Source organism: Adiantum capillus-veneris, chromosome 19 (genome assembly GCF_014529385.1).
Source record: "Adiantum capillus-veneris isolate H3 chromosome 19, ASM1452938v2, whole genome shotgun sequence".
In the NCBI taxonomy this organism is placed as follows: Eukaryota; Viridiplantae; Streptophyta; class Polypodiopsida; order Polypodiales; family Pteridaceae; genus Adiantum; species Adiantum capillus-veneris.
In genome coordinates, this window is record NC_140949.1 from 69,214,477 (window position 1) to 69,241,565 (window position 27,089).

General features: G+C 42.2%; 1 protein-coding gene and 1 pseudogene across 1 annotated transcript; one reads left to right on the top strand and one right to left on the bottom strand.

Annotated features, from left to right (window-relative positions):
• Window positions 1-2,361: 2,361 nt before the first annotated feature.
• LOC147434193 (uncharacterized) lies at window positions 2,362-3,469 on the top strand. The gene is made up of 2 exons (XM_086490766.1): window positions 2,362-3,150; window positions 3,330-3,469. The coding sequence occupies exons 1-2, from the start codon at window positions 2,405-2,407 to the stop codon at window positions 3,334-3,336; spliced, it is 753 nt and encodes a 250-aa protein (XP_086346892.1). The 5' UTR covers window positions 2,362-2,404; the 3' UTR covers window positions 3,337-3,469.
• Window positions 3,470-7,693: 4,224 nt separating this feature from the next.
• The window catches only part of LOC147434194 (receptor-like protein kinase FERONIA), a 49,999-nt pseudogene continuing 30,603 nt past the window's right edge, over window positions 7,694-27,089 (bottom strand).

Below are 27,089 nucleotides of genomic sequence, written 5' to 3' on the forward strand. Positions count from 1 at the left end.
AATGCTAAGCATGTAACGACTAAATTTAGTCCTTTCATGCTAATGTACGGTTTTCAACTTGAGTCACCAGTTACGGTGGGGTTGGCAACTAAAAAGCTCCAACAGGTCAAGGATTTTATCAAGATCATATCAGTATGTTGAAACGTGCTCGTTAAAATGCTCGACAAGAGCAGGATTGGTATAAGAAGTACACTGATGAGAATCGTCGACAAGTTACCTTCATGGAAGGGGAAGAGGTATTTTTGTGTGTGTGAGAGCATTCTGAAAGTCTGAAGACTCGGCCAATACCTAAATTATCTTCGAGATATTATAGGCCTTTCAAGATACTCAAGCGAACTAGTGACAAGCCTACAAACTCTCGTGACTTGCACACTCGTATTCATCCGGTATTGCATGTAAATTCTTTACGTAAACGCTTGCATGGGGGTAACAATGTCACTAGAACAACAAATTCTGGTTGATTCCGTTGAACCTCCTATCGAACCGCATCAACCTGAGTGAATCTTAGACTATATTTATGATTTACGTATGCGCCATCATATATGTCGATAAGTTTTAGTCAAGTGGAAAGATCGACCTGAAAAGGGTGTCACTTGGAAAAACATTAGTGTTCTTAAGAAGAAGTTTTTCACTTTTGTTTTCGAGGAAAAAAACACTATTCCAAGTGGGGAGTAACACCATGCCAAGGGCAACCCTTGGGGGTCATGGACCTGCACTACGGGTGATTGCTGCTAAGCTGGGCAAGGAACCCTAGGCCAAGGCCTATATAAAGGGTGATAGGGAGGAAGGTTCTCCAATGCAGTTCCCAGGGTCCTTTCATATAGAGTCATGACCAGAAGTATAATGCTCCTTAGTACATAACCATATCCAAAAAGCCTTGCTGCTTTTATTTCTTGAGAGTCATCAACTCTCTAAATACAATTGGGTCCACTAAGTCAACTCATGTCAAAGACAACCACAACAAGTTCTACCCAAAGTGGAAGATAGCATGTCCAACTTTTCTTCATCGAAGGATAATGACACTTATTACAACGAGGAGATTTCTCACTAGTAGCACCATGTGAACAATGTTGTAGTTGCACAAATTCAATTCCCTATGGGTTGGCAAAACAACACATCAATGGCAATCCACATGACCCCAATGTGGTGACAATTTCCCTCATTTAGCATATTTCTAAGAAAATATTGGCATGCACTACTAGTGTGTTACACATGTTGTTGGTGGATTGTTGCCAGGTTGTGATGCTTAATTTCTCCCCAAATTGACCAACTTCATGTGCCTTGCTTTGGAATCTGTAGAGACCTTAGACTGGTGCATTATGTCTTTTAATGTGCCATTCTCGAACAGTCATCATAGACTTCCAGCTATGCATTTCAAAAGTAGAACTTTCACATTTCACAAAAAAGAGGCAATTGCTTTATTGTAAAAGATCCATTCAAATTGGCTTGGGCTTGAAGACGTTAACTTTGAAGTTTTTCTCTCCAACAAAAAATCCAACTAGAATGGCTAAGTGAAGGCTAGATTTGGCATTTTAGGACTCGATGGATGCGTATAAGAAGATTTAGATTGGGCATTCAAGGACTGAATGGATGTTTATATGAAGATTTATTTCAACAATACACATTTAGTTAGTTGGGAGCTCACCAAAAGAACCTGTTGGCAATTTAAGATTCAGATGCAAAGCCAACATAGATGATGATACAAATTTGTACACTCTGTCTAGTTTTCTTTACCCCCAAATGATGACCTTTTTTTTCCCCTTATAGATGCATCTGTTTATGGAAGACATCGTGATTTTATCACTTGTCTCCTTAGTGCACAAATTCTTGTAATGCCTAGGGGGACCTCCATACCCTAGCTATTAGAGACCTAATCCACCAATAGAAAATAATTTAGGCTTGTCAATAACAAAAGTAGCAAAAATGGATAAAATATGGAAAAATCCATTGCTCGAGGCTAAGTCAGTGCAATGTTTGGGAAAAGTGTCTCTTAACTTAGCCTTGAGCCAGTTATAAATTGAAGACACCCAGTTGAGAGCACACTGAAAAAGAAAAAATCTACTTAAATTTCGTAAGCAAATAGTGTAATATATAGCCAAAATTATAGTTTAATTTGTAAAGTTATCGTTTAAGGATTGGCTTAGAGCGATTTGTGTATACTTTGGGTTTTCTCATAACAGTAGTTTCTAGCCTTTAGAAATAGTAGCCGGCAAGTGTCTCAGAGCGAGTAATGAATTCAGGACGTGTAAAAACGGTAGCTCTTGCGTGCAGGACTCAGCAAAAAAAAATAACCGCGAGTTGCTGCAAAGACGCAGCGGCAGGATGGCACTAGCGCACTATATAAACGCAATGCGCCCAGAGGAAATGAAGAAGGTGCGCACGAGAGAGAGAGAGAGAGAGAGAGATGGCTGGTGCTGCCCCCATATATGTTTTGCTAATGGCTGTGATGATGGTCGCACTGCGCGACGTGCAGGCGAAGGACAAGGACGACGGCCCGCCGAAGCCACCGGATGTCTCTACTCCCCATAAGCCTGGCTCTCCACCGCCTCCACCGTTTTCTTCTCCCGCTCCGCCTAGCATGCCCCCACCTGACTCTCTTAGTTCTCCTCCTCCTTCCTCTCCACCCCCTCCGTCTGGCTCTCCTCCGCCTCCACCTTCCTCTCCTCCCCCTCCGCCTAGCTCACCTCCACCTCCTCCTTCATCTCCTCCGCCTCCCCTTTCCTCTCCCCCACCTCCGCCTTCCACTCCCCCTCCACCTCCTCCGTCCTCTCCTACCCCTAGTTCTCCACCACCTTCGCCTTCCTCTCCTCCGGTTCCTCAGCCTGGCTTGCCTCCGCCTTTGCCGTCCGCTCCTCCCCTTCCGCCTGGCATGCCCGCCACTCCCCCCGCCGTCAAGTGCGACCCCCTCCTCAACCTTCTCCCCGCCTGCTTGGCCGCCCAGAACACCATCCCCTTCGTCGCCCCTTTCTTCGTCTCCGCCTGCTGCCCTGTCCTCTCTGCTCTCAACATCGCCACCTTGGGAATGTCCGGCAACGTCCTTTGCGTCTGCATTCAGCTGTATATCCCGAACCTCACCTCCTCTACCTGCGGTCCCCTCATTAACATTAACCTCGCTCGCCTCATCGTTGGCCCCAACGGAAACTGCAAATCGTAATTTCTCCTTCTCTCGCTGTATTGTGTGTGTCGGAAGCAATAGTCAATATGAAGGTTTTATCACCCGCGTGATAGGCTGCAATCAGAGCTGGACGCACGTCTTGAGTTCAAACCTCTCTTCCCTTTGTTTCTGACGTCTGACACCCTCTGACCCTCATATTTTGTGTGCTGCACAGGGTGTAGCTGTTGCAGGAGGCTTGGAGCTTGCAATCAGATGCGCTGGCCGGAGACCCACAGCACTAAAGGGCACATGAGATTTTTTGAAGCTCAAGCGGTGGGATCCACGGCAGCGAAGTCAAGACGCACGTAATCGTAGGATGTTGGGGTAAACTAGGACACGAAAAGATAAACTTGGACAAGCAACAGGGGCTGTCCAAGTTTATTTATCATTATTTGGTTTACCCATTTGTCAACTTCCCCGTCGTGGGTGTAGCGGTTAGAGCATTGGGCTCCATGGTAGTGGCGAGGGTTCGAGTCCTCAACCTACAATCAGTGCCCATTTTTCTTCGCCATCCATCCGCCTCGAGATTCCCCATTTGGACCCCGACCGCGGATCCCATCTCTTTTCTCGCGTGCCCTTTAGTGCTGAGAGCCGGCCACCTGATTGACCTGCTTTTTCCAATCCCATCGGTTGCCTTAATAAAAAGACTCCTTCGATTAATCTTGTTGTAAGGATTTGCAGTGTAATAATAGTGAGCTTGTTTCTAGGTTTATCACCGGCTCAATCGTCTCTCTCTCTCTCTCTCTCTCTCTCTCTCTCTCTCTAATCATTTGCTTCATGAAAAACTAGACGTAAAATATATAAATTGCAAATCTGCCTTAGGTGAGAGTTTTTCTAACAAGTCAATGATATATATGCAATTTCAATTTAGAAAATTTTAGATATTTAATATGACGGTCACAAAAATGTCCATACGACTATATAACAACACTATTATTCGATAGAAGAGAGAGAGTGAGAGACACATTCACATCACCAAATTAGTAAAAATTTTGAAACCCTCTAAAGCATTACTTTTGAAACATTGAGCAATTTCACTATCATAATGGATTTGTGTGTGTGCGTGTGTGTGTGTGTGTGTGTGTGTGTGTGTGTGTGTGTGTGTGAGAGAGAGAGAGAGAGAGAGAGAGAGAGGGAGGTGAGGATTGAATGAGGAAGAGAAAAGCATGACCTCAAATGGGGTCGCATTAGGAGGACGAGTACAACTGGCCACCATCGACGGCCTCTCTCTCTCTCTCTCTCTCTCTCTCTCTCTCTCTCTCTCCCTTTTTATCACGTGCACAGGGGCTTCTCTCTAGTTTGGAGTTCAGTCTTTATGTCCCAGATTTTGACGTGTAAAGGGTTCCCCCTTCCGCCATATTATGTTAGTTTAGATTTTAAGAGCACCCCAATTTACTAAAGGAGCTGACTTTGGACGTCAACATGGTGGCGTGCCATATATACATCTATATCTAAAGGGGCTTCTTGGGTAAGGCACACCTACTATGAAATGACCTTAGAGTGTTCATTAGATGGTTTCAAGAGCACCTCATTCTCCTAGAGGAACTCACCTTCAATGTTAACATGGTGGTATGTCATCAAAACTTATGTATGCAGGGGTGATTAGACGGTTTCAAGAGCACCTCATTCTCCTAGAGGAACTTACCTTCAATGTGACATGGTGGTGTGTCATCAAAACTTATTTCTAAAGGGACATTATAAAGAGTTGCACATCGAAAATCCATTATGATGTAAAGCTCTCTACCTTGGAGCAATGGAATAAGACTTACTACCCAAACATAAGGGTCCCTCTCATACAGCCTTGGCCATTCACTCTTGGCCGGACATTGGTCATAGTATGCCCACACAGAGGATGGGTCGGCCTACACACCCATGTGGTCATCCGGACTCCTCAAACACTGTGTGGACTCCAATTGTGAACTTTGCATATAGGGGTGGAATCCTAATGCTATGGATGACATGGTTCTGTCTCCATCTGAAGTGAGACAATTGGCCATTAGCATTAGGATTACTGAACATTGGCCATGCCTTTGATGTGTTGGGCTACACACTCCTATGGCTATCTCAAATCCTCAAACCTTGTGTAGACTCCACCCTCGAACTCTCCATACACACTATGCTCCATGATCTTGATGCTACAGCTAACGTGATAGACTTCTAGGACATGGGAGTCCTTTGGGTATTTATGTTGACAATATAGAGCAAGTCTTGGAGAGGTCTAAGCCGCTCTTAATTTGAGCCTAAACGAGGTAGTCTATGACAAAGTACACTATACAATACTTAATTAAGAGTTAGATTTTGAAATAATGATGAACATGCAATTATTTTGTCTTACTTGCAGCTATGTAAGTCTTTTCATAACTATGCTAAAATTTTGTTAGCTACGTTAATAACACATTATTGATAGTTGTTACTCGTGTGACCACATCCCAACAAATCTCAAAATAATATCAAGCTAGGGGTGTGAGGATGGGGAGGGTGTACACGGATATTCGAAAATCATCTTGACTCACCCCATGCTCTAGAATTGAGGCTTGAAGATTATCTTATTCTAACAAACATGTATATTATTGGATTGGAAGGTAAAGGGAGACAAGATTATCCTCCAATTCTAAAAAACATATGCAATCATGGATTGCAGGTAGAGGAAGAGGGGTACTGGGGAAAACCTTCAGAGATGATGTCACGAAGTGCTCTGCATGTCACGAAGTGCACTTGGACATCTTGCTTATGTAGCGAATAGAGCACTTGGACAAAAGGTGGTTTGGTGTCTCCGAGAGTTCAACAACCGAAGAACTAGTCCACCTAATGTGTTGTTATTTCGTAACTACTAAACTCGCATTCTTAAACATGTCTATGAGATAATTCCACCACCTTCACCTATGTGTTGAAGTTCCATTGAGAGGAGGAGCTTATATCCTTCTAAGAGTCTACTTAATGTGTTGTTATTGCTTAACTACTCAACTCACATTCTTAAGCATGTCTACGAGATAAGGCCACCACCTTTACCTAGGTGTTGAAGTGCCATTGACAGGAGCTTATATACTTCTACTTTAGGCTTTTGGAGAGAGAGAGAGAGAGAGAGAGAGAGAGAGAGACTCTTTAAAAGGAGGAATCTCAAATCTCGAGCGAGATTTTTCAAGCAATCCCTAAAACGAGCAAGAGTGGCCAAGGCACACTATACAAAACAAAAACCAAACAAGATTTTTTAGGTGACTTCAAGCACCAAAAAGGAAAAAAAACAAGATTACACCTAATTTAATGGTAAAACGATCACAAAATTTTGACAAAAAAAGCCCCTTAAATAAGGGTTTGGTAGAATGTTTTCTTTGATGGGCTAGAATAATTGGAACCCATACAATGGTATGTTGATATTCCTCTTGTGGATATAACTCTCCTATATATTCCTACCTCCCTACATGTGGGACCAAGAGACTTACACTAAAAGAGTAAGGTTGTTGCCACTCGAACAAATCTCATGAATAAGGAGAGTCTGGGAGCTTGAGCTTCTCTTCACTTTTCCTTCTTCTTCTTCTCCTCTCTCTTGCTCTACCTCAAGTTATTGTGGGTTGATGCACGATATCTTATATATCTATGTTAAAATGAGAGGATATGTTGCGATGTGGCACCAACGCCCTCCAAGAGGTGCACCCAGCTCTCGACAGCCACATAGAGGTGGAATTGAGTGAGCAGCCAACGTGGAATTCAGTGGGCAGTGCTTGGGCAGCGATCGTGTCAAACTGTGGGCAAGAAGACCACTACCTCAACACTCACAAATGGCTTGCCACTTGGGCATTGGCATACATTGGCAAGCTTTCTTGAGGTAATCTTTCTTAAATTACGGGCGTGCACATGGTAGTCAAGAGCAAACCCCTGCAGCCCAAGAGCTCGGATGCTTCAAATTCCTCCAACTCCCTTTGCTCCCTTTAGGATCTCCTCAAGCGATTGATGCTCCAACCCATGGCTTGCAAACGCTCAAGCCACTCAAGTTATAAGGAATGCAACCTAACACAACTTTCTCCATGTTGCTTTTTTCTTAGATGCGGCCAATAAAGACTGCCACAATGCCCAAGACGTCCACGATGAATATGGCCAGCACTACAAAAAGCGGGCCAACAATCACATTGTCGCCATGGCCATTATCTGAGCCGTTCAGCTCAGTGCCATGGAAGCTATTGGCAGTCGATGGCGGCAGGTGCGTCAAGTTAGCAATGGCCGCTTGCCAAGTCTATTGATTGCTTGTCAAGTTAGCAATGGCCCTGAGCCTGATTACTAAAAAGTGTGTGTGTGTGTGTGATAGAGCCCGCAGTTCCACCTATGCCCTCAGCCAAGTCGACAGCAAGCAATTAGGAGAGAGTGGAAGTGATCAAGCCTGTAGTTTCGCCTAAGTCCTTAGCCAGCTCCCTTTCTCTAACAACATCGTGGGTTGTACTACTAATGGAACTGCTCAGCTAGGTCGACAGCAACTAGGTCATGACCCATCACGCTCCTTGATCAGTGCCCACTCTCACGAAACCAAGATCATCTCTGAATGATCCTCACAAAACCCAATGAGAGAGACCAAATGTCTATGTCGAAGCTTCGACAAAAGCTCGATCTCTGTTTGAAACTCAGTTACACCTTGCTCTCAGGTAGGGTTCCCTCTCTTCACTGCAACACTGGTCCCATCCTCCAATACCCCCTTGTAAACCTTCCCAAAACCTCCTACTCCGACCACACGCCCTTCATCAAAATTGCTCGTCATCTCCAAGATCTCAGAGAAGGTGAACTATTTGCAGTCGTTGGATGGCACAGATGAGACATAGCTGCCCATGCCACTCTTTCGAGAAGCTGTCGAAAGCTTGCTTACAATAGAGTGTGAGTTGCCTCCATGAGAAGGAAGTGGCAGCCATTAGGGTGAACGGCCTCCACCGCTCTTCTTGCTTTTTTGGAAAAAGCATAACACGATAATGCAGAGAGCAGCTAAAGCAGCTACCGAGCCCGCAGCTCCTCCTATAATTGCCACAAACTTTTTACTTGATGTCCCTATTGAAGGAGATGAAATATCCAATGGGGGCACAGTAAGTGGAGGCGGGCGTGGCCCCTGAAGATTACGAGCAGAATCATTCATTTTGAAGATCTCCAAGCCATTCAAGATTGCATTGTAGTAAGCAGGTCGTGAGATGATGTTAGGGTGAAGCTCCACTGTGATGAAGGGCGCATCAGTCGGCTGAAATGGCATGGAAAAATCAAGAACAGAAGCAACGAACGGTCCTCCTGCTGCCCCCGCCACATCATATGGTGATGGAGTTGCTAGCTGACTGTTTATGAAGTTGTCAAAAACCCTCATGTTGCTCTTAGTGTAAAAATGAAACTGCATGTAGTAGGTGAAGTTAGGGTCGACAGAGATATTCCATGTGAGATTGAACTGCATGTTGACATCATCGTAATTTGTCATGAAGCGGGCCGACGTATACACACCTTCTGGTGCGGTGAAGTTGTCGAGAGTGCCATAAGAAATAGCATGAGGTACAGATTTGGCAACACCTTGTTGAGCTCCGAAAATGTGGGCTTCATCTATTGCTCAAAGGCGCCCAAGAGCATCATTACTCTCAACAATGGCCTGTCCGCCGACATTGAGTCGAAACATTGTCTCTAGTGCTGTCTCGGGCACTGGAAATGGAATCACAGCATCCAGATTAACTGCATTCAAGCTGTTCACATACATATCCTTAGGCATGGACAAGATCTCTATGCCATTCACCATAGCATATGCGTTTGGAGTACTGCCGGGAATGAAATTCAGTGTCAAGAAATTCTCCGTCACATTCACAGAAAACTCCTTGAATATAAAGCCAAGATTCAGCACTGACATGACATAAGATAGGCTAACATTTTGCATGAGAGTGTAGGTATCTGTTTCCACTGTCAGGATGGCATCTGAGATGTTGTATGTCAAAAAATCGAAGGGGTAGAAGTACAATCGTATCCAATGGCGGCCGGGGCTGACAAGGAAGGAGTATGTAGCCGGACTGTTGAAGATACGTGCCACTGAAAAGGGAACAGAGTCCGGAAGGTTGATGTTTTGGCTTGATGAGGATGCATTGATGTCCTTGCCTAAATTCAAGTTCAGATAAGGGTGATGCAGCGTTGGAAGCATCCCCTGCGAATCGGTCAAATTCGATGACACGCCGCAAGCTATGCGATACTCATATGAAAGGGTGACCTATTGGAGACCTTGTGGCCTAAGGGCCATAGTGTGGGAATGTACAATCTCAAGGGCCATAGGGTTCCCTATGTTCCTTTTGGAGATCCTATGATCCTTGAGCCATAGGATCTCCAAAATGAACATATGGCCCTACGGACATAGGATCACAGGGTTCCTTATGTTCCTTTTGGAGATCCTATGGTCCTCGGGCCATAGGATCTCCAAAATGAACATATGGCCCTACGGACATAGGATCACAGGGTGCTCTATGTCCCATCAAGAGACACTGTGGCCCAAGGGCCATAGGATGGCAATGTACAATCTCAAGGGCCATATGGTTCCCTATGTTCCTTCTGAAGATCCTATGGCCCTAGCGCCATAGAGTCTCCAAAAGGAACATAAGGAACCTATGGCCATAGGATCAAAAGGTGTCCTATGTTCCATCTTGAGACCTTGTGGCCCAAGGGCCATAGGGTGTATTTGTACAATCTCAAGGGCCATAGGGTTCCATATGTTTTTTTTGGAGATTCTATGGCCCTACATCCCATCTAGAGACCTTGTGGCCCAAGGGCCATAGGGTGACAATCTATAATCTGAAGGGCCATAGGATTCCCTATGTTCCCTAGGTTCACAAGGTGCCCTACGTTCCATCTGAAGACCCTATGGCCCAAGTGCCATAGGGTGGAAATATACAATCGCAAGTGCCATATGATTCCCTATGTTCCTTTTGGAGATCCTATGGCCCTAGAGCCCTAGGTGCATGGGGCTGCCATGGTGCCCGTTAATATGCACCATGGTGTACCCTATGTACGTAGGCCACCCTCAGGCCCTTGGATTCCCTCTGTCCCATCTAAAGACCTTGTGGTCCAAGGGCCATAGGGTGACAATCTAAAATCTCAAGGGCCATAGGATTCCCTATGTTCCCTAGGGTCACAAGGTGCCTTACATTCCATCTGAAACAATGAGGGCACCTTGTGGCCTTCGTGTTAGAAAATAAGGCGTAGCTAAATAGATAATTGAGTAGATTAATTAATGGAGAGAGACAGATTTACATACACGAGATTATAGAGTAGAGAGAGAGAGAGAGAGAGAGAGAGAGAGAGAGAGAGAGAGAGAGTACACACGATATACGTGGTTCACCCAATGTGGGCTACGTCCACGAGAAAGCAGCCACTCAATGGCTTTAGTACTTCAAAACAAGAAGTAATTTACAAAGGGATTATACCCTTAATGGAGCTCCCGCCTTGCTTCACTCTCACCACCTCACACTCACCTTGTTGCATCAACTTCACACTATCAAATGTGTGTAGAAATGGCGTCCTTTTATAGGCCAAAAGGGCTGCTCTCTCTTATGAGAGACAGCCATGTGTAGCCGCCCTTGTGGGAATAAGTCCAAATCGGACCCTCCAATCCGCCCATGTGTGGCCACCCTTGAGAAGACAAGTCCGCTTTTGAATTCGGCCACCGGCCATTGAATTCGGCCACCAGCTATCGGCCATTGACTTCCGACCACCGACCACCGGCCATTGACTTCCGACCACCGGCCAACCGACCGGTTGTTTTCCGACCACTTTCCGACCGCCGTCCGGCCATAATATTCCGGCGAAAGGGAATATTCCGGCGAAAAAAAAAGTCTCGGCGGCCTCCGCCCCCGAGGCCTTTAAAGTTGCCCCTGATTCTTGTCCGTGAAAATTTTGGTTTCCGGTGAGTGATTTTCCTTCACGCACGATGGCTTCTCCTCATAATGGGGGCCTTACAAATGTGCGCTTTTACCACAGAAAATTACAAGGGTAAATCAGGCTCCATACTTAACATTTCGGGCCATAGGATCTTTATGTAGAGCATAGAGCATAGAGAGCTTATTACTACCATGGAGGGAACCCTATGGCCTTCAGGCCACAGGGTGTCAATATAGAGATAACAGAGGCTCTTACTAACATAGAGGGGACCCTATGGCCTTCAGCCCACAAGGTCTCCTCAATATAGAGAAAATAGTGTTTTTTACTGGCATAGAGAGAACCCTATGGACCTGGGTCCATAGATTGCCAAAAAACTGTCATGAATGGTTTCTTTAAAACATACAGGGCACCTTGTGCCCTTAGAGTCATAAGATGTGTAGAGCATAGAGAGGTTCTTACTAGCATACAGGGGACTCTATGGCCTCAAGGCCAGAGGGTCCCAATATGGAGCATAGATCGGTTCTTACTAGCATAGAGAGACCAAATAGTGCTTTATACATGGGGCCATAAGGTGTCAAAACAATGAGGGTTTTTTCAAAAAAATGAGGGCACCTTGTGGCCTTGGGGCCATAGGATGTCAGTATAGAGCATAGAGCATAGAGCATAGAGAGCTTCTTACTATCATAGAGGGAACCCTATGGCCTTCAGGACACAGGGTGTCAACGTAGAGAAAACAGAGGTTCTTACTAGAATAGAGGGGACCCTATGGCCTTCAGCCCACAAGGTCTCCTCAATATAGAGCAATAGTGTTTTTTATTGGCATAGAGATCACCCTATGGCCCTTGGTCCATAGGTTGCCAAAAAAACCCTCATGAAGGGTTTCTTTAAAACATACAAGGCACCTTGTGCCCTTAGGGTCATAAGATGCGTAGATCATAGAGAGGTTCTTACTAGCATACATAGGACCCTATGGCCTGAACGCCATATGATCCCAATATAGAGTATAGATCGGTTCTTACTAGCATAGAGAGACCAAATAGTGCTTTATACCTGGGAGCATAATGTGCCAAAACAATGAGGGTTTTTACAAAACTATGAGGGCACCTTGTGGCCTTGGGGCCATAGGATGTCAATATAGAGCATAGAGAGCTTCTTACTATCATAGAGGGAACCCTATGGCCTTCAGGCCACAGGGTGTCAACGTAGAGAAAACAGAGGTTCTTACTAGAATAGAGGGGACCCTATGGCCTTCAGCCCACAAGGTCTCCTCAATGGCATAGAGAGAATCCTATGGCCCTGGGTCCATATGTTGCCAAAAAACCCTCATGAAGGGTTTCTTCAAAACATATAGGATGTGTAGAACATAGAGATTTACTTACTAGCATAGGGGGGACCCCATGGACTTCAGGCCATAGGGTGCCAATATAGAGCATAGATCAGTTCTTACTAACAGAGAAAGACCAAATAGTGCTTTATACATGTGGCCATAGGGTGCCAAAACAACATTGAGGGTTTTTTCGAAACAATGAGGGCACCTTGTGGCCTTGGGGCCATAGGATGTCAATATAGAGCATAGAGCATAGAGCACAGAGCATAGAGATCTTCTTACTAGCATACAAGGAACCCTATGGTCTTCACGCCACAGGGTGTCAATGTAGAGAAAAAAGAGGTTCTCACTAGCATAGAGGGGAACCTATGGCCTTCAATGTAGAGAAAACAGAGGTTCTCACTAGCATAGAGGGGAACCTATGGCCTTCAACCCACAAAGTCTCCTCAATATAGAGAAAATAGTGTTTTTACTAGCATAGAGAGCACCCTATGGCCCTGAGTCCATAGGTTGCCAAAAAGCCATCATGAAGGGTTTCTTCAAAACATAGAGGGCACCTTGTGCCCTTGGGGTCATAGTATGTGTAGAGCATAGAGAGGTTCTTACTAACATACAGTGGACCCTATGCCAATATAGAGAATAGATCGGTTCTTACTAGCACAGAGCGGACCCTATGGCCTTCAGGCCAAAGGGTGCCAATATAGAACAAAGATCAGTTCTTACTAGCATAGAGATACCAAATAGTTCTTTATACCTGGGGCCATAGGGTACCAAAACAATGAGGGTTGTTCAATGGCATAGAGAGCACCCTATGGCCCTGGGTCCATAGGTTGCCAAAAAAACCTCCTGAAGGGTTTCTTCAAAACATAGAGGGAAACTTGTGGCCTTGGGGTCATCGGATGTGTAGAGCATAGAGAGGTTCTTACTAGCATACAGGGGACCCTATGGCCATAGGGTGCCAATATAGAGCATAGATCTGTTCTTACTAGCAAAGATCGGACCCTGTTGCCTTCAGGCCAAAGGGTGCCAATATAGAGCATGGAGAGGCTCTTACTAGAATATAGGGGACCATATGGCTTTCAAGTCACATGGTGCCAATATAGAGAAAATAGTGTTTTTACTAGCATATAGAACATCTTGACCTAGGGGGATTGGTTGTCAAAAATCCATCATAGAAGGGTTCATATGGCCTTCAGCCCACAAGGTCTTCTCAATATAGAGCGAATAGTATTTTTCATTGGCATAAAGAGCACCCTTGGGGCCCTTGAGGCCAACCCTATGGCGTTCAGGCCTTAGGGAGCTAATATAGAGCTATGGCCCTAGGGCCATAGCAAAACAATGAGGTGTTTTTGGAAACGATGAGGGCACCTTGTGGTCTTGGGGCCATAGGAAGTCAATATAGATCATAGAGCATAGACGATAGAGCATACAGCACAAAGAGATTCTTAGTAGCATAGAGAAAACCCTATGACCTTCAGGCCACTGGGTGCCATTATAGAGTAAACAAAGGTTCTTACTAGCATAGAGGGGACCCTATGGACTTCATCCCACAAGGTCTCCTCAATATAGAGCAAATAGTGGTTTTTACTTGCATGGAGAGAACCATATGGCCCTAGGGTCATAGGTTACCAGAAAACCCTCATGAAGCATTTCTTTAAAACATTGTGGCCACCTTGTGGCCTTGGGGCCATAATATGCCAATGTAGAGCATAGAGAGGTTCTTACTAGCATGTAGGGGACCCTATGGTCTGCAGGCCACATGATGCCATATGGTGTTGGTGTAGAGGCTCTAAAGAGGTATTTAGGCCATTCAAGGGATACTTCTTTGAGGGTCCTCTAATGTCATAAGGGAACATGTGATCACACTACCATAGAGTGGCCTAGGTACACTTGTAGAACCATTTTGTTTGCACCCTTTGGACCTAGGACCACATGGTTTAACATAGAGGTGACTCTATGGCCCTAGGTCCATATGGATGTAATAATATCCATCTTGTCTAAATATATGTCATTCTTTTTACAGAAAATGTCTCAGAAGAGAAATTCAAAGTCAGTTGATGCAATAGGCTCAACACCAAGTTCTTGGTATCTAGATTTTCACTTACAAAATGGTGGAAGTGATGAGAAAGTCCACTTGTTCTTTCAAGATAAAGAGCAATTTCCCTTCAAGGACTGTGGTATTGTCAAGGAGATAAAGAAAGATTGTTCAGATCTTGAAATGTCTCCATGCCTTGGAGTAAAACTACTCAATGGTGACTCCTACTTATTGGAGCCTGTGGCCTTTGCTCAAAAATTGGTGAAGGTTGATTATGAAGGAGTGACAATGACAAAAGCAGGGTGGGTGGAGCTTCAAGACGACACTCCAAGTGAGAACTTTATAGACTTATATATTGAGGGCTTTACGAAAGTCAATCAATATTTAGGTAAATTGAGCAGCACAAAGAAGAATAAGAATCGAAATAATGAAGACATAGGTACAAAAAATCAATCTAAGACGCTCAAGGAGAGTCAGACTCCCTCACTTGGAGAAAATAGTGGAAATGTGGCCGAAGAAAATCTTTCAGTTATACCCTTACAGACTCAAGAAGCAGGAGATTCTAGTGGACTTGCAACCCTAACAGTTGGAACCCCTTGAGTGGCAGTGGTTGTGGACTTAGCATCCTTAGCTGTGTTGGACTCTATTATACAGCCCAAAGAAAAAGATCTTGATAAAGAAGTTGCCAAAACTTCTAAGAGTGGGCTAGATGGATACGTCGAAATTGATCACTATTTTAAATTTGGTGTACAATTTACCCAATTGATCCTAGTTGAGCAATGCAACCTTGCATCAGATGGCTATAGATGCAGACCATTGTCAGATGTATATGTGAAATATCTCTTGAAGCAATTTGCAGGGCACTCTAGGCCAGTCTCCAGTGCAGTAGACTTGATGCTGTATAACCCAATTACAAAAATGCCTTTACAAACAGCTCAAGTGCATGGAGACAAGCTATCAACATACCACTACTGGATTCTAGCTGTTCAGCATTCCATCATAGCGGCTAGAGCTTTTTTGCATAACAACAGCACTAAGTATGCTTTGAGAAAAGAGTTCTACAAGTTTAGAACTGCAAGGATAGTGGTAGACGCTCCGAAAGAGGTTGCTCTTCGAATTTCCAAAATGGAGAACATGGAGAGAATAACAACAATGAAACATAAGCTTTATATGGAGGTCTTGAAGCATGGCCGTAGTCAATGGCTTGCATATTCTAAACCAACAAAACCCAAGGCAGGTGTTCCTGTCGCGCGGTCATCCGAGTCGAGCAGGTTGGGATGTAAGTTCCACTTCCCTATGCTTGTTTTTGTTACAAATATGTCTTGAAATAAAGTTAGTTTTCTTTTCTTTATTTTGAAGGCCTATGTAAATGTGGCGAACATCGTGTTCAACCATAAATCATTTGCCAACAAAGAAGCACACATGGTCATGTACGATGATGAACTCTATGATTAGTGGATACACATCTTGGAGAAGCATCAGACATCAATTGCTTATGGGCAACAACCAAGCATAAAAACCTTTATATGCATAAATGTTTTAGAAGATAATGATGTCAAGCAACTACAACAAGAGCTGGCAGATGAGAAGATCTGCTTAGTGAACCAACCACGTCAAGCGGGCATGCTCGACCTCACTACATGTGCAATGGTCTGAAAGAAGACCACGGTTTTTGAGCCTCAAATTTTGATGGAATTTAAAGAGATAGAGCCATTAGCAATAGCAATTACTTCATGGGATAAATGTAAGTCTCATTATAACATTACAGATGAGATTTACAAATCTCTCTTCATGAGTTGTACGCAATGGCTAAATCTCCTACTACAAAAAGGAAAGGAGAAAGAGCCAATTCCTGAGATCACTAGGGGATATGTGCAGTGGATCATTGCACAAAAGAATGGCACTTCTAGTTTGCAATTCATTTTACCATGGACAATCAAGTGTGTTGGAAAGAATTTGGAAGGCATTGAGTTTCTCTGCAGTGAGAACAACTCTAAAATTCGTGTTGGTGTTTGCATCATATACACAACACACAAAAGTCTTAAATCTAGTGGTTGGAGTGTTGTCAAATTCGGTAAAGTAATTGATGGAGTATGTGGGGTAGCACATCAACCATCAGATTTTTTAATTGCCGGTTTAGTCAAGTATCAGCATGCTGCTTCCCTAGAGAAGGAAATTTCTGAAAAAGCTAAATGGGATCAGAGACCATCCAAACATGTGCTCTTCGCGAAGTAATTTTTGGGGTTTGCGCATTTTTCAGTCAAGGAGAGAAGTACACCAACTACTCTAGTGTTAAAGAGTCATTGTTGGAGCCAATGCATACTCTCTGCATCAATGACGACGAGTATGATGCTGTGACCACAGCCAAATCCTTTTTTGTACGTCGTGCAATCAAATGCATCTGTCTCCAAGAAGATGATCAAGTGATAGACATCTTCTCATTAGGCTATGGGACTAAAGAGGCACTACAACAACTGAGAAAGGTGATATCAGTTGCATGTAGTAGTGATCAAATGATGCAATTGGAATCTCTTTGCCATTCCATAGTGGAAGAAGACCTTGATCTTAGAAGGTGGACAGGTGTGGATAACACAAAGAAAGTCAATGCCAAGGATTCAGAGGAAGAAGAAATTGAAGAACCATTGGATGCAAGTGCTGAGGCCATTCTAGAAATTCTACAGGAAATAGGTTAAGCTAGCTACCCATGATATTACATTACTGATATTTAGATTATTATTGTTATCATTTTATTTTATTTGTCCCATCTCAAATCTGCCCATGATGTTAAAAACATTGATGTTTGGCTCGTTATTTTTCTCAATTTATTTTCTTTGAAAAAATATGAACTTGTGAGTTTGAGTTTTTTCGCAATAAATGAATTAGAATTAAGTGTATGATATTATATGGACATGTTTTGGTAAATCGAATTCTACATTTATATATGGTCATAAGATATATATTATGTAATACTTTAAAGTTAATTGATCATATGAGGTTTGGGAAGAATACACTCTGACTTGAGGATCATAGAGTTCTTTGTAGACATGACACCCTATGGCCCTAGGGCCATAGAATCCACCAAAATAAAATGGAATACCCTACAACCTTACAGATGTAGGGTGATTACACCAAGTCTCTAAAAGGGCACATAAGCATCTGGGTTACTCTATAGCCTTAGGCCCATAGGGTGTCAACATAGAATCCCCCAAAAGAATTTGGCTACCCTATAATCTTACGGATATAGGGTGATTACATAGAGTCTTTAAAAGGGCACATAAGCATTTGGGCTAGTATACAGCCTTAAGGCCATAGGGTGTCAATACAGCTATCCTACAATCTTATGTATATAGAGAGATTACATAAAGTCTCTAAACAAGAACATGAGTATTTGGGATATTCTGGAAGGAAACATAAGTTATCCAAGAGCATTTGGGATACCCTGAGGCCTTAGGGCCATATGGTGGTGACATAGAATCTCCACAGGGGCACTTAAATCACCCCATGGATGCAAATCACCTAGCTCTTATGGACACATCTTATAAAACATCACATGACACCCTATGGTCTTTAGACCATAGGTTGGTTATTCTAGGTCACCTAAAGACTCTTTAAGTGTTTCAAGAACATTTTTCTTTGGCCTTATATCTTGTGCCCATATACATTAGGGACATATGTTTCTTATCTTGTGATTAAGGTTTAATATTCTATTGAGAATGAAATAAGCCAAAAAAAACTAAAAAGTATTTAGTCCTCAAAATTCCAAAATGAGAGTTTGAACAATTGATGTATGATCATTTTTTGTTCGGTGTAAGTTCTTCTATTGTGAATTGATGGTGTAAGCGTTTGAAATAATTATCTTTGTATTGCAACTAACTAGATTAAACATATTTTCTTTGAAATAATTATCTTTGTATTGCAACTAACTAGATTAAACATATATTCAACATTTGTTGTAAATGCCAATTATTTGCTTAGATAGTAAACATCGAGTATAAATGGTTATTGAAGCATTTGTCCTTTGGATTATGTGAAGATCTAGTTCTTTGATTGTAACAAGATTTTATTCAAAGATATAAAGTGCGAGTATTTTGTTCCAAACTATGATTTTGTTTCTCTTCTAGATGATGCATAGAATTGGAATTTATATCTTGATTTTTTTTCAATAGAGGGAAGCCAGGACTAGTAGAATTTTTTAGCTTGTCATGTAGCAATCGGAACATTGTATCAAGGTTTATTGCAAAGAAATGATTGTATAATGTATAACCATTGTTTAAGTTTTCAAATTGGAAGCAGAAGGAAATGCAAGTTTCAAAACATGTGCAATGCCATAAGGAGAATCCAACACAAATACTTTTGCCCCTCAAGATTTGTAAATCAAAGTGCATGGTGAGCCGGACCTTCCATCCACCAACAGATCCAATTACTTGTGAACTAAAGTACTTGCAAATTTGATTTAAATGTTTAAATGTTATGATGATATTTGAAGGCAAAGACCCCTTCAACTGTGTGGCAAAGCAACAAATGTATGATGTAGATAATGATTAGTTTTTGTATATTGGATTGCATATTTATCGCAGTATTAACTTACACATTTTGCTAGCATAGAGGACACCCTATGGCCCTAGGACCATAGGATGCCATCATATCCCATGTACAATTTCTCTTTTACCATAGAGGACATCTTATGGATCTAGGATCATAAGACGCCAACATAGTGCGTAAATGGCTTCTTATAAGTATACACGTTGTCGTGCTGTGACATGTACATAGTGGGAACACATGCTACAAGAGTTATCTTGTAACTTTTTAGATACATAATTATATTTCCTATAATGTACATATGCATATGTAAGTATAAAAATAAGCTTTCTATCTCATCTTATTATTTATCTCAAGGGTAATGTATTCTTACTTTACCATCAAAAAATACTGTGGGAAAAGTGTCAATAGCTCCGCCTCTTTAACTTGGGGCAAAAAGCATTGATTCTTTATTTCTACTATTTCATTATCATCTCACACCCTAGCTAGATCCTATATCTAGGGTAAACTCCAATATATATATATTCTATGTATTTTTTATACTTTTCTTATATTTCTTTTTAAATAGCTACTAGGAGAGAATCAAATCCTAGTGGGACACTAGGTGGCATGATTTCAAAGATACACTTATTTTAATGCATTATTGCAAGCATGGTTACAAAACTTTGTCAAGGAGAAATGTCATGCTTTCATATGGCATGAGGTGTCCTTGGGAATTAAATGAAAGTCAAGGCTAAGGAGACCACATGAAGACTTTTGCTGCCATAAATGGACCCTATTTTGATGAATTTTTTACACAAGGTTCCAATCCGAATTGGAGAATGATTTTAAAATGAAAATCGTAGCTAATGAGCTGAAGTTTCTGCCCATATTTTTATTTTTCTGTTTGGAGCTACGGTTGAGGAGATATGATCAAAATACTGGACCCCAGTCTGCCCACATCATGCAGGGACAGCTCATTTCCAACTTTTCCAATTCCTGTTCACACTGGCTCCTCTCTTCTTGTGTAAACCCTTGTGGGTTCCCTTCACCTATAAAAGGGGACCTCTTCTTCCTTGGAAGGAACTCAAGCATTCAAGCCATTGATGAGAGGAATTCTCGAGGGAGTGAGTAGTAATGTCTAATTGTACTTAGCCATTAACATAAGCCCAAGCCTACACTTTCTCCTAGAGGGAGACTAGCCATTCTTGCAACAAGCTAACCTTGGAAGATCAACTCTAATCAAAGAAGGTCTTGCACTTGGTGTATCAATCAAAGCGGAATTATCCACTCTTCTTCTCTCTCCCATCAATAATGGTGCTGAAGGGTTTCAAGTAAGATGTGTTCTACATTGATGTTTTCTTGATTTCTTGTTGTTTTCATTTTCATCTCTAATCCAACATATATATATATATATATATATATATATATATGTATCTAATCTCATCTCCTTAACCAAGCCTATCTCTCTCATTCTTGGTAATTCATCCTCTCTAGGTTCTCTTTGCTACAGGTACATCTCTCCCCGCAGTATCCTTATTGTCTACGGGCAAGAATAGACCTTGGGAGGGAAACTTCTCATCTCTTCACTTCTCTCATATCTACATTTATCACATACTATCCTAGATGAATAACCCACATGATGATCATTTCGATCGCTTTCACTCTGTACGATCTATTAGAATTAACGTATGGATTAGCCGAAAAATACACTTTCAACAACGTATAGTGTTTCTCTTTGGCCCAGAAAGGCTTAATGAAATACTTCTATCACCGGATCCCATCATACTACCTCTCATAGACTATAATTTTTCTTTTGATGTAAGCGTAGTTATCTTGCTATGAACCAAGAGGATTTGTACACACAATTAATCCCAATCACTAGACAAAATATATATATTATGGTAAGCACAAAACTACAATTCCAAAGAACAATTCGTAGCCTATTTGGTCAGCCAAGATTGAATTCCATTAACTCATCCATTAATCCTTTCATATTACCCATGATACGATATGACCATAGCCTTGATGTTTTCATCTTCGTATTGTTTTGACATTGTCTTTTGCGTTCTTTCTTTGTGTGTGTGAATGCAAGAGAGAAAGAGTGAGTCTTCTTTGATTGCACTTCTTTCCAAACCCTAGTCTTCATGGCATCTATGGTTTAACTCCTTCATATAGTTTTTGTTGAGTTCTCTCACAAACTCTCACAGCCATAAGCCCGGTGCTTTCCTGGCAAGACCGCAAATTTCTTGACATATTTTTGGTGAACCCGACGCGAATTTGCTAGGGTGAGAGTTTGCGAGTAACCATGGGTGATCATGTTGAGAAACAGGGTATGCATTTTGACCCAGCAACAATGCAAATGTTTCAAGCATTTGCAATGTTCATGCAACAACAACATGCTACTGAAAGAAGGGAGATTTCAGCAACGAAGGCCATACAAGCGGTCGTCAACAGAATGGATCAGTTCAATGGCAAAGATGTAACCAAGTACTTACGCGAGTATGTGAAGGAGATGGAGCTGCATCGCGTGTCAGAAGGTGAGATGATTCAAAGCTTTGAGCTAGTTGTTGCTCCAGAAATTAGGGAGCATGTTAGGGCAATTAAAGATGGGCATGGGAGAAATTGGGAAGAACTCAAAGTAGCTTTAAAGGAGGAATATTTCATGGAGGACTCTGAGAGAGTGACCAAAAGGATATTCTTAGAATGGGTAGTCAAGCCAAAGCAAGGACTATCAATAACAGAGCTACTTAGGGAATTTGAGCGGCGCTATGCACAACTCACTAGGACAGAAAGGGCCACACTAGATGCAGAGAAGACATATCTTTTCTTACAAGCTGCAGGTAAAGAGTTTCAAGAAAATTTGGAGCTTCTTCTTGAAGATAAAGATGCTGAGCAAGGACTAAAGACCGACTGGAATGAGGTTGAAGGTGCTGTCTCACTGCTTGCCAAACGACAAAGAAGAAGGGACAAGATGGTAGTAAACACTACAAGTCCTTCCACCTCAACTTCTGATAAAATGGTAAAACCTACTTTTATTGCTCCTAAGTTTGATGAGTCCATGCTAGATGAGCTTGTGAAGGGAATGCGTGACTTGAAGGTGAAGTTTGCAAAGCTTGAAGAAAAAGGCCAACCATCAGGGCCACTTCCTAGGCAAAGACAACAGCCCAAAGAAGGGTTTGTTAATAGATGTATTTGGTGTGATAGTACAGACCATGTAAGAAGGGATTGTGATGATTTTAGTGATTCTTTGTCAAAAGATGTTGTCTTTTTTAAGGATGGTAAAATCCACTTAAGAGAGACAGGTCTACCCTTGAGAACTAACTTTGGGAAGGGGGGAATGCAAACCTTAGTTGAAGATATGGCAACCAAGCATGCCACCTCTTCAGTTGAGGCAGCTACTTATGGAGTAAAAATTGAACATTTTTGTGATGAAGAGGTGAGTGACCATCATGGTCAAATTTGGCCAAATGTCATGCAATTAGCTACAAAGGGAAAGCTTACAAAAGAGATTCTACATGAAGCAGGTGATTGCATACGTCTAGAAACAGGATGGAAGGATCCGGTGGACTCATTGTCAGTGCATGCCTACATTACAAAATGCCAACAAAATGAGGCAATTGTAGAAGAGAAGCGCAGACGTGAGAATGCTGATGAAGGACCATCAAAAAGAGCTTCTAGAAGTGGGGGAAGAAGCGATTCAATGCCTTCTCAAACACCCTCAACACAAGGAGCATCTCCACCTGAAGTACTCATGGAGGAGTCTACAGCAGGAAAGAAGAAAGAGCCAATGAAAGGTAAGACAAAAGGCCCAACTTATAAACTACAATCTGATATTGAGGTTGCTACAGATTTAAAGAAAGTCTTGGAGGAAAGGATCTTGAATAGCAAGATTGAGTTTACTTTGGGAGAAGTTCTTGGCATTGCAAAGCGTGAATTCCATGAGGAGATCATTGACATCATCAAGAGAAAAAGGCAAACCCTTGCTGAAGTTTCTCGTCCACAGGTTGAAGGGGAAACCTCAAAGACACAAGGGATGCAACTGCAAAATAAGGAGAATGATGGAGCTGTGGTAGGATGCTACCAATCTAGTGGGAGAGTGAAGCAAGTGCATTTCTCAAATGATGATGAAGAAGTTGAAGATATTCCTAGGAGTTACTATTCACGAAGTCATTGGGCAAGGCCTACTACAGAAACTTTGGTCAAGGTAGGTGATCTTGAAGAGCCATTTGTTGCCTTGATTGACCATGGTTCAGAAATAAACATAATGTCAAAGAGTCTCTACAACAAGTGCAAATGGCCAATGGACACAGATCATGTTGGATGGTAAAAGTGGCAAACAATTCATCCGGTGAATTGTATGCAGCATGTCCAGGTGTGAAGGTGACAATAGGTGATGTAAAGATTGACCAAAACTTCTTTGTACAGGATACATCTTCATATCATCTCATCCTTGGACAACCCTACATTGTGGGAGTTCGAATGGAAACAAAGGTTATGGACGATGGTTCAGCATATGCTAGAATACGTAGCAAAGATGGTAAACGAGCTGTCCAATTTCTCACAGTCTGTGTAAACCATGAAAGAAATCGTAACAACCTCAGAGAACATCCTCTACCAAAGGTAAGCAAAGAGTTTCATGATCATAGAGAAATGATGGGTTTTGGCCAAGTACCATTGTAAAGCGGGATTGCAATGGTACAGAAAGAAAAAGGGTCTCGCCTGATCCAAAAATAGGTGAAACTTTCTCGATGAGCTCCTTGGTAACAAGGAATGGATCAGTATGTTTTACAAAACTTGAAGATTTGAAGAGATATGAGAGGCAATATGTGCATAATGTACAAATAGGCATGAAAAAGAGTGGGTTGCTAAAGCCTACTGAAAATGTTTTGGGTTTGTGTGAACAAGTTTCTTTTGTAGATACTATGGGTGAGCTTGATGCTATAATGAGGTCTAGTGTGCATCTTGAAAATGAAATTGTGGAAGTTTGCTCTATGGAAATGTATCAAGTAATAGAAGCCTTTAAAGAAAGCCAAACAGTTGGCCCAGAAGTCCATGTTGAAACTAAATACAAGAGTGTAGCAAAGAAGGTGAAACCAGTAGCTTCACCCTTACCACCCAACAACAGGGAAAAGATTGAACAGGCTTCTTTACAACCAAGTTTGCGGAATCCTAAAAAGATCAGGCATACCTTCACAAAGGAGTCTTTTCAAGAGTTGCAGATTGGTTGCAAGGAGTTTCTAACACGGGAGGAGACAAAGTGCTTCAAAGAAATGCTTTCAAAGCATGGTAAGGCTTTTGCATTTGAGCCACATGAGATAGGATGTGTTGATCCTTATATTGTAGCTCCTATGGTAATTTTCACAATACCTCATGTGCCTTGGAATCTGCGGCCTATTCCGGTTCCAAAGGCTCATTTGCCAAAGTTAGTAGAGCTACTGAATGAGAAAATCAAAATGGGAATCTTGGAGCCTTCTTGTGCTCCATACTCAAACAGGTGGTTCACAGTTCCAAATAAGAATGGTTCTCTACGCTTCATCCAAGATATGCAACCAGTGAACAAGGTGACGATTAGAAATGTAGGAACATGTCCAATTGTGGATGAATTTGCAGAGGCGTTTGCAGGGAGGGCAATCTACTCAATGGGGGATCTCTACTCAAGGTATGATCAATTTCAGCTTGCAATCGAAAGCAGAGACTTGACAACCATGAGGACACCTTTGGGTTTGGTAAGGATGTGTACCTTGCCACAGGGAGCAACCAACTCTGTTGTACATATGATGAATAAGGTCTTACGTGACTTTATTCCTCAAATCACAATGCCTTTCATTGATGATTTGCCTATCAAAGGATGTGAAGAAAGTGACAAATATGAAGCTTTGGATCTCAAGGGATGTCGCAGGTTTGTGGTAAATCACATAAATGATTGTAATAAAATTTTGTCTAGGTTGGAAGAAGTGAATCTTACATTGTCAGGGAAAAAGTCTATGTTTGGTGTCAATGAAGTGCTCATTGTGGGGCACATGTGCGGGCCATATGGTAGGAAACCTTGTCCATCAAAGGTAGATGCCATCCAAAGAATAAAAGAAACATGTACTAGCATCACTGAGGTTAGAAGGTTTCTGGGAGCATGTGTCTTCTATGTTATTTGGATTCCACATTATGCGCATGTAGCTGATCCTCTTTATCAGTTGCTTAGAAAGAATCAAAAGTTTAAATGGACAGAAGCACATGTAAAATCCATGAAAAAGCTAAAGGAGTTACTCCAGTCAGCAACGACTTTGAGAAAGGTAGACTATGAGTGTCAAAGGCCAGTGATTGTGACAGTAGATACCAGTCCTACAGGGATTGGATGGGCAATATGGCAAGATGACAAAGAAGGACACAGGTATGTGGTAAGATTTGGAGCAAAGGTACTAAGTGCTCGCCAAAGAAACTATCCACAGATAAAGAGAGAGTTATGGGGTATGGTTACAGCCTTGAAAATTGGAAAAGAGTACCTAATTGGTGCATGTGTGGTTGTAGAAACAGATTGTCTACCACTTCTTGGGATGATTACAAGCTTCTCAACACCAGACATTGCTATGTTGCGGTGGATTGCCTACATTAAGTCCTTAAATCCCGAGTTTAAGCACATTGCAGGTAAAGTCAATACAGTGGCAGATATGCTATCAAGGGCAAGGTATGAAGATGAGTCACATATGATTGATGACGGAGATGATGTGGGCACAAAGTTCTATTCCATCTCTCATGTCAAAAGTAACAATGTCAACATGACTAATCCACTTGAATTGTTCTTGAAAGATCTTTATGAAGGTGATTGGCTTTCTATTGGAAGGTACTTGAGTACTCTAACAAAACAGGATGATTGTTCTGAACAAGAATTCAAGAGGATACGTAGGAAAGCATATGGGTACTTTTTAAGGGATGGTTACTTGTGGAAGCATCCTAAACAAAAGGGTGCTACACCACAACGGGTTATATGTAAAAAAGAGACTCAAGTAAAGCTCATGCAAGAGTTTCATGAGAGTCTATGGGCTGGACACAGGGGTGTGTGGGTAACCTTCTCCAAGTTGAAAGAAAAATACTGGTGGAAGGGTATGTATAAAGATGTATCTCAGTTTGTAGAGTCATGTGTAGCTTGTCAAATCTATTCAAATGTTCGACATCGTGATGGATTGCACCCTACATATCCACTAGCCATGCACTATAAATGGGTTGTGGATCTAGTCACGATGCCTTTAGGACTCTGGCAGATGAGATACTTGGTTCTTGCACGAGAGGACCTAACTAACTAGGTTGAAGGAAGAGCATTAAGAGCTAAGACCACAAAAGCTGTGTGCAAATCCCTTCTTGATGAGGTGATTTGCCGTTATGGTTGTGTGGGAAAAATCACTGCAGATCGAGGTGAACTGGATGCTGAAGAAGCAAGGGAGTTCTTTTCTAGATTAGGGATCAAGCTTTCTCTTACTACAGCTTACAACCCTGAAGGCAATGGAAAGAGTGAAAGAGGGCATCCTCCTATCATCAAAGCTTTGGCCAAGGCTTGCGAAGGAAGAGTTGGTGAGTGGCCAAAACTGTTACCATATGCTTTATGGGCTGATCGTACAACACATAGCTCAGTAACTGGCTACATGCCTACGGAGCTAATGTATGGTCAAAAGCCAGTGATGCCGATTGAAGATACAATTCCTACATGGAATGTACTACCTTGGCAAGAGGGGCTTAGTAGGGAAGATCTCCTTGCACTGCGTATAAGGCAGCTAGAGAGAAGACCTGGAGACATTGAAGCTGCAAAAGAACGACTCAAAAATGCAAGGTTGAAAAACAAGGACTATTTTGATAAGCGACATCGACTCAGGAGCAAAGCAATTGACAAAGGTGACTGGGTTTTAGTGTATGATAGTAGCCTTGATAACCAACACACAATCATGCGTAAGTTTTCAAAAAGATGGTTTGGACCATATGTTGTAAAACATGTGCATGAAAATGCTACTTACAGCTTGTCTGAACTAGATGGCACATAAGTAAAGATTCCCATTGCAGGAAAAAGGATCAAAATGTTTAAGAGAAGAGGAGACAATGATCCAGAAAATGCTGATGAGGAAGAAGAGCAAAACACAGGTGAAGATCAAAGTGAAAATGAAGCTCTGGAATCATCCAATGAAGATGAAAGCAAGGAAGATGTA

What these genes read in the sequence shown, in the direction of transcription:
- LOC147434193 (XM_086490766.1), top strand. Translation starts at nt 2,405, where the DNA reads ATGGCTGGTGCTGCCCCCATATATGTTTTGCTAATGGCTGTGATGATG.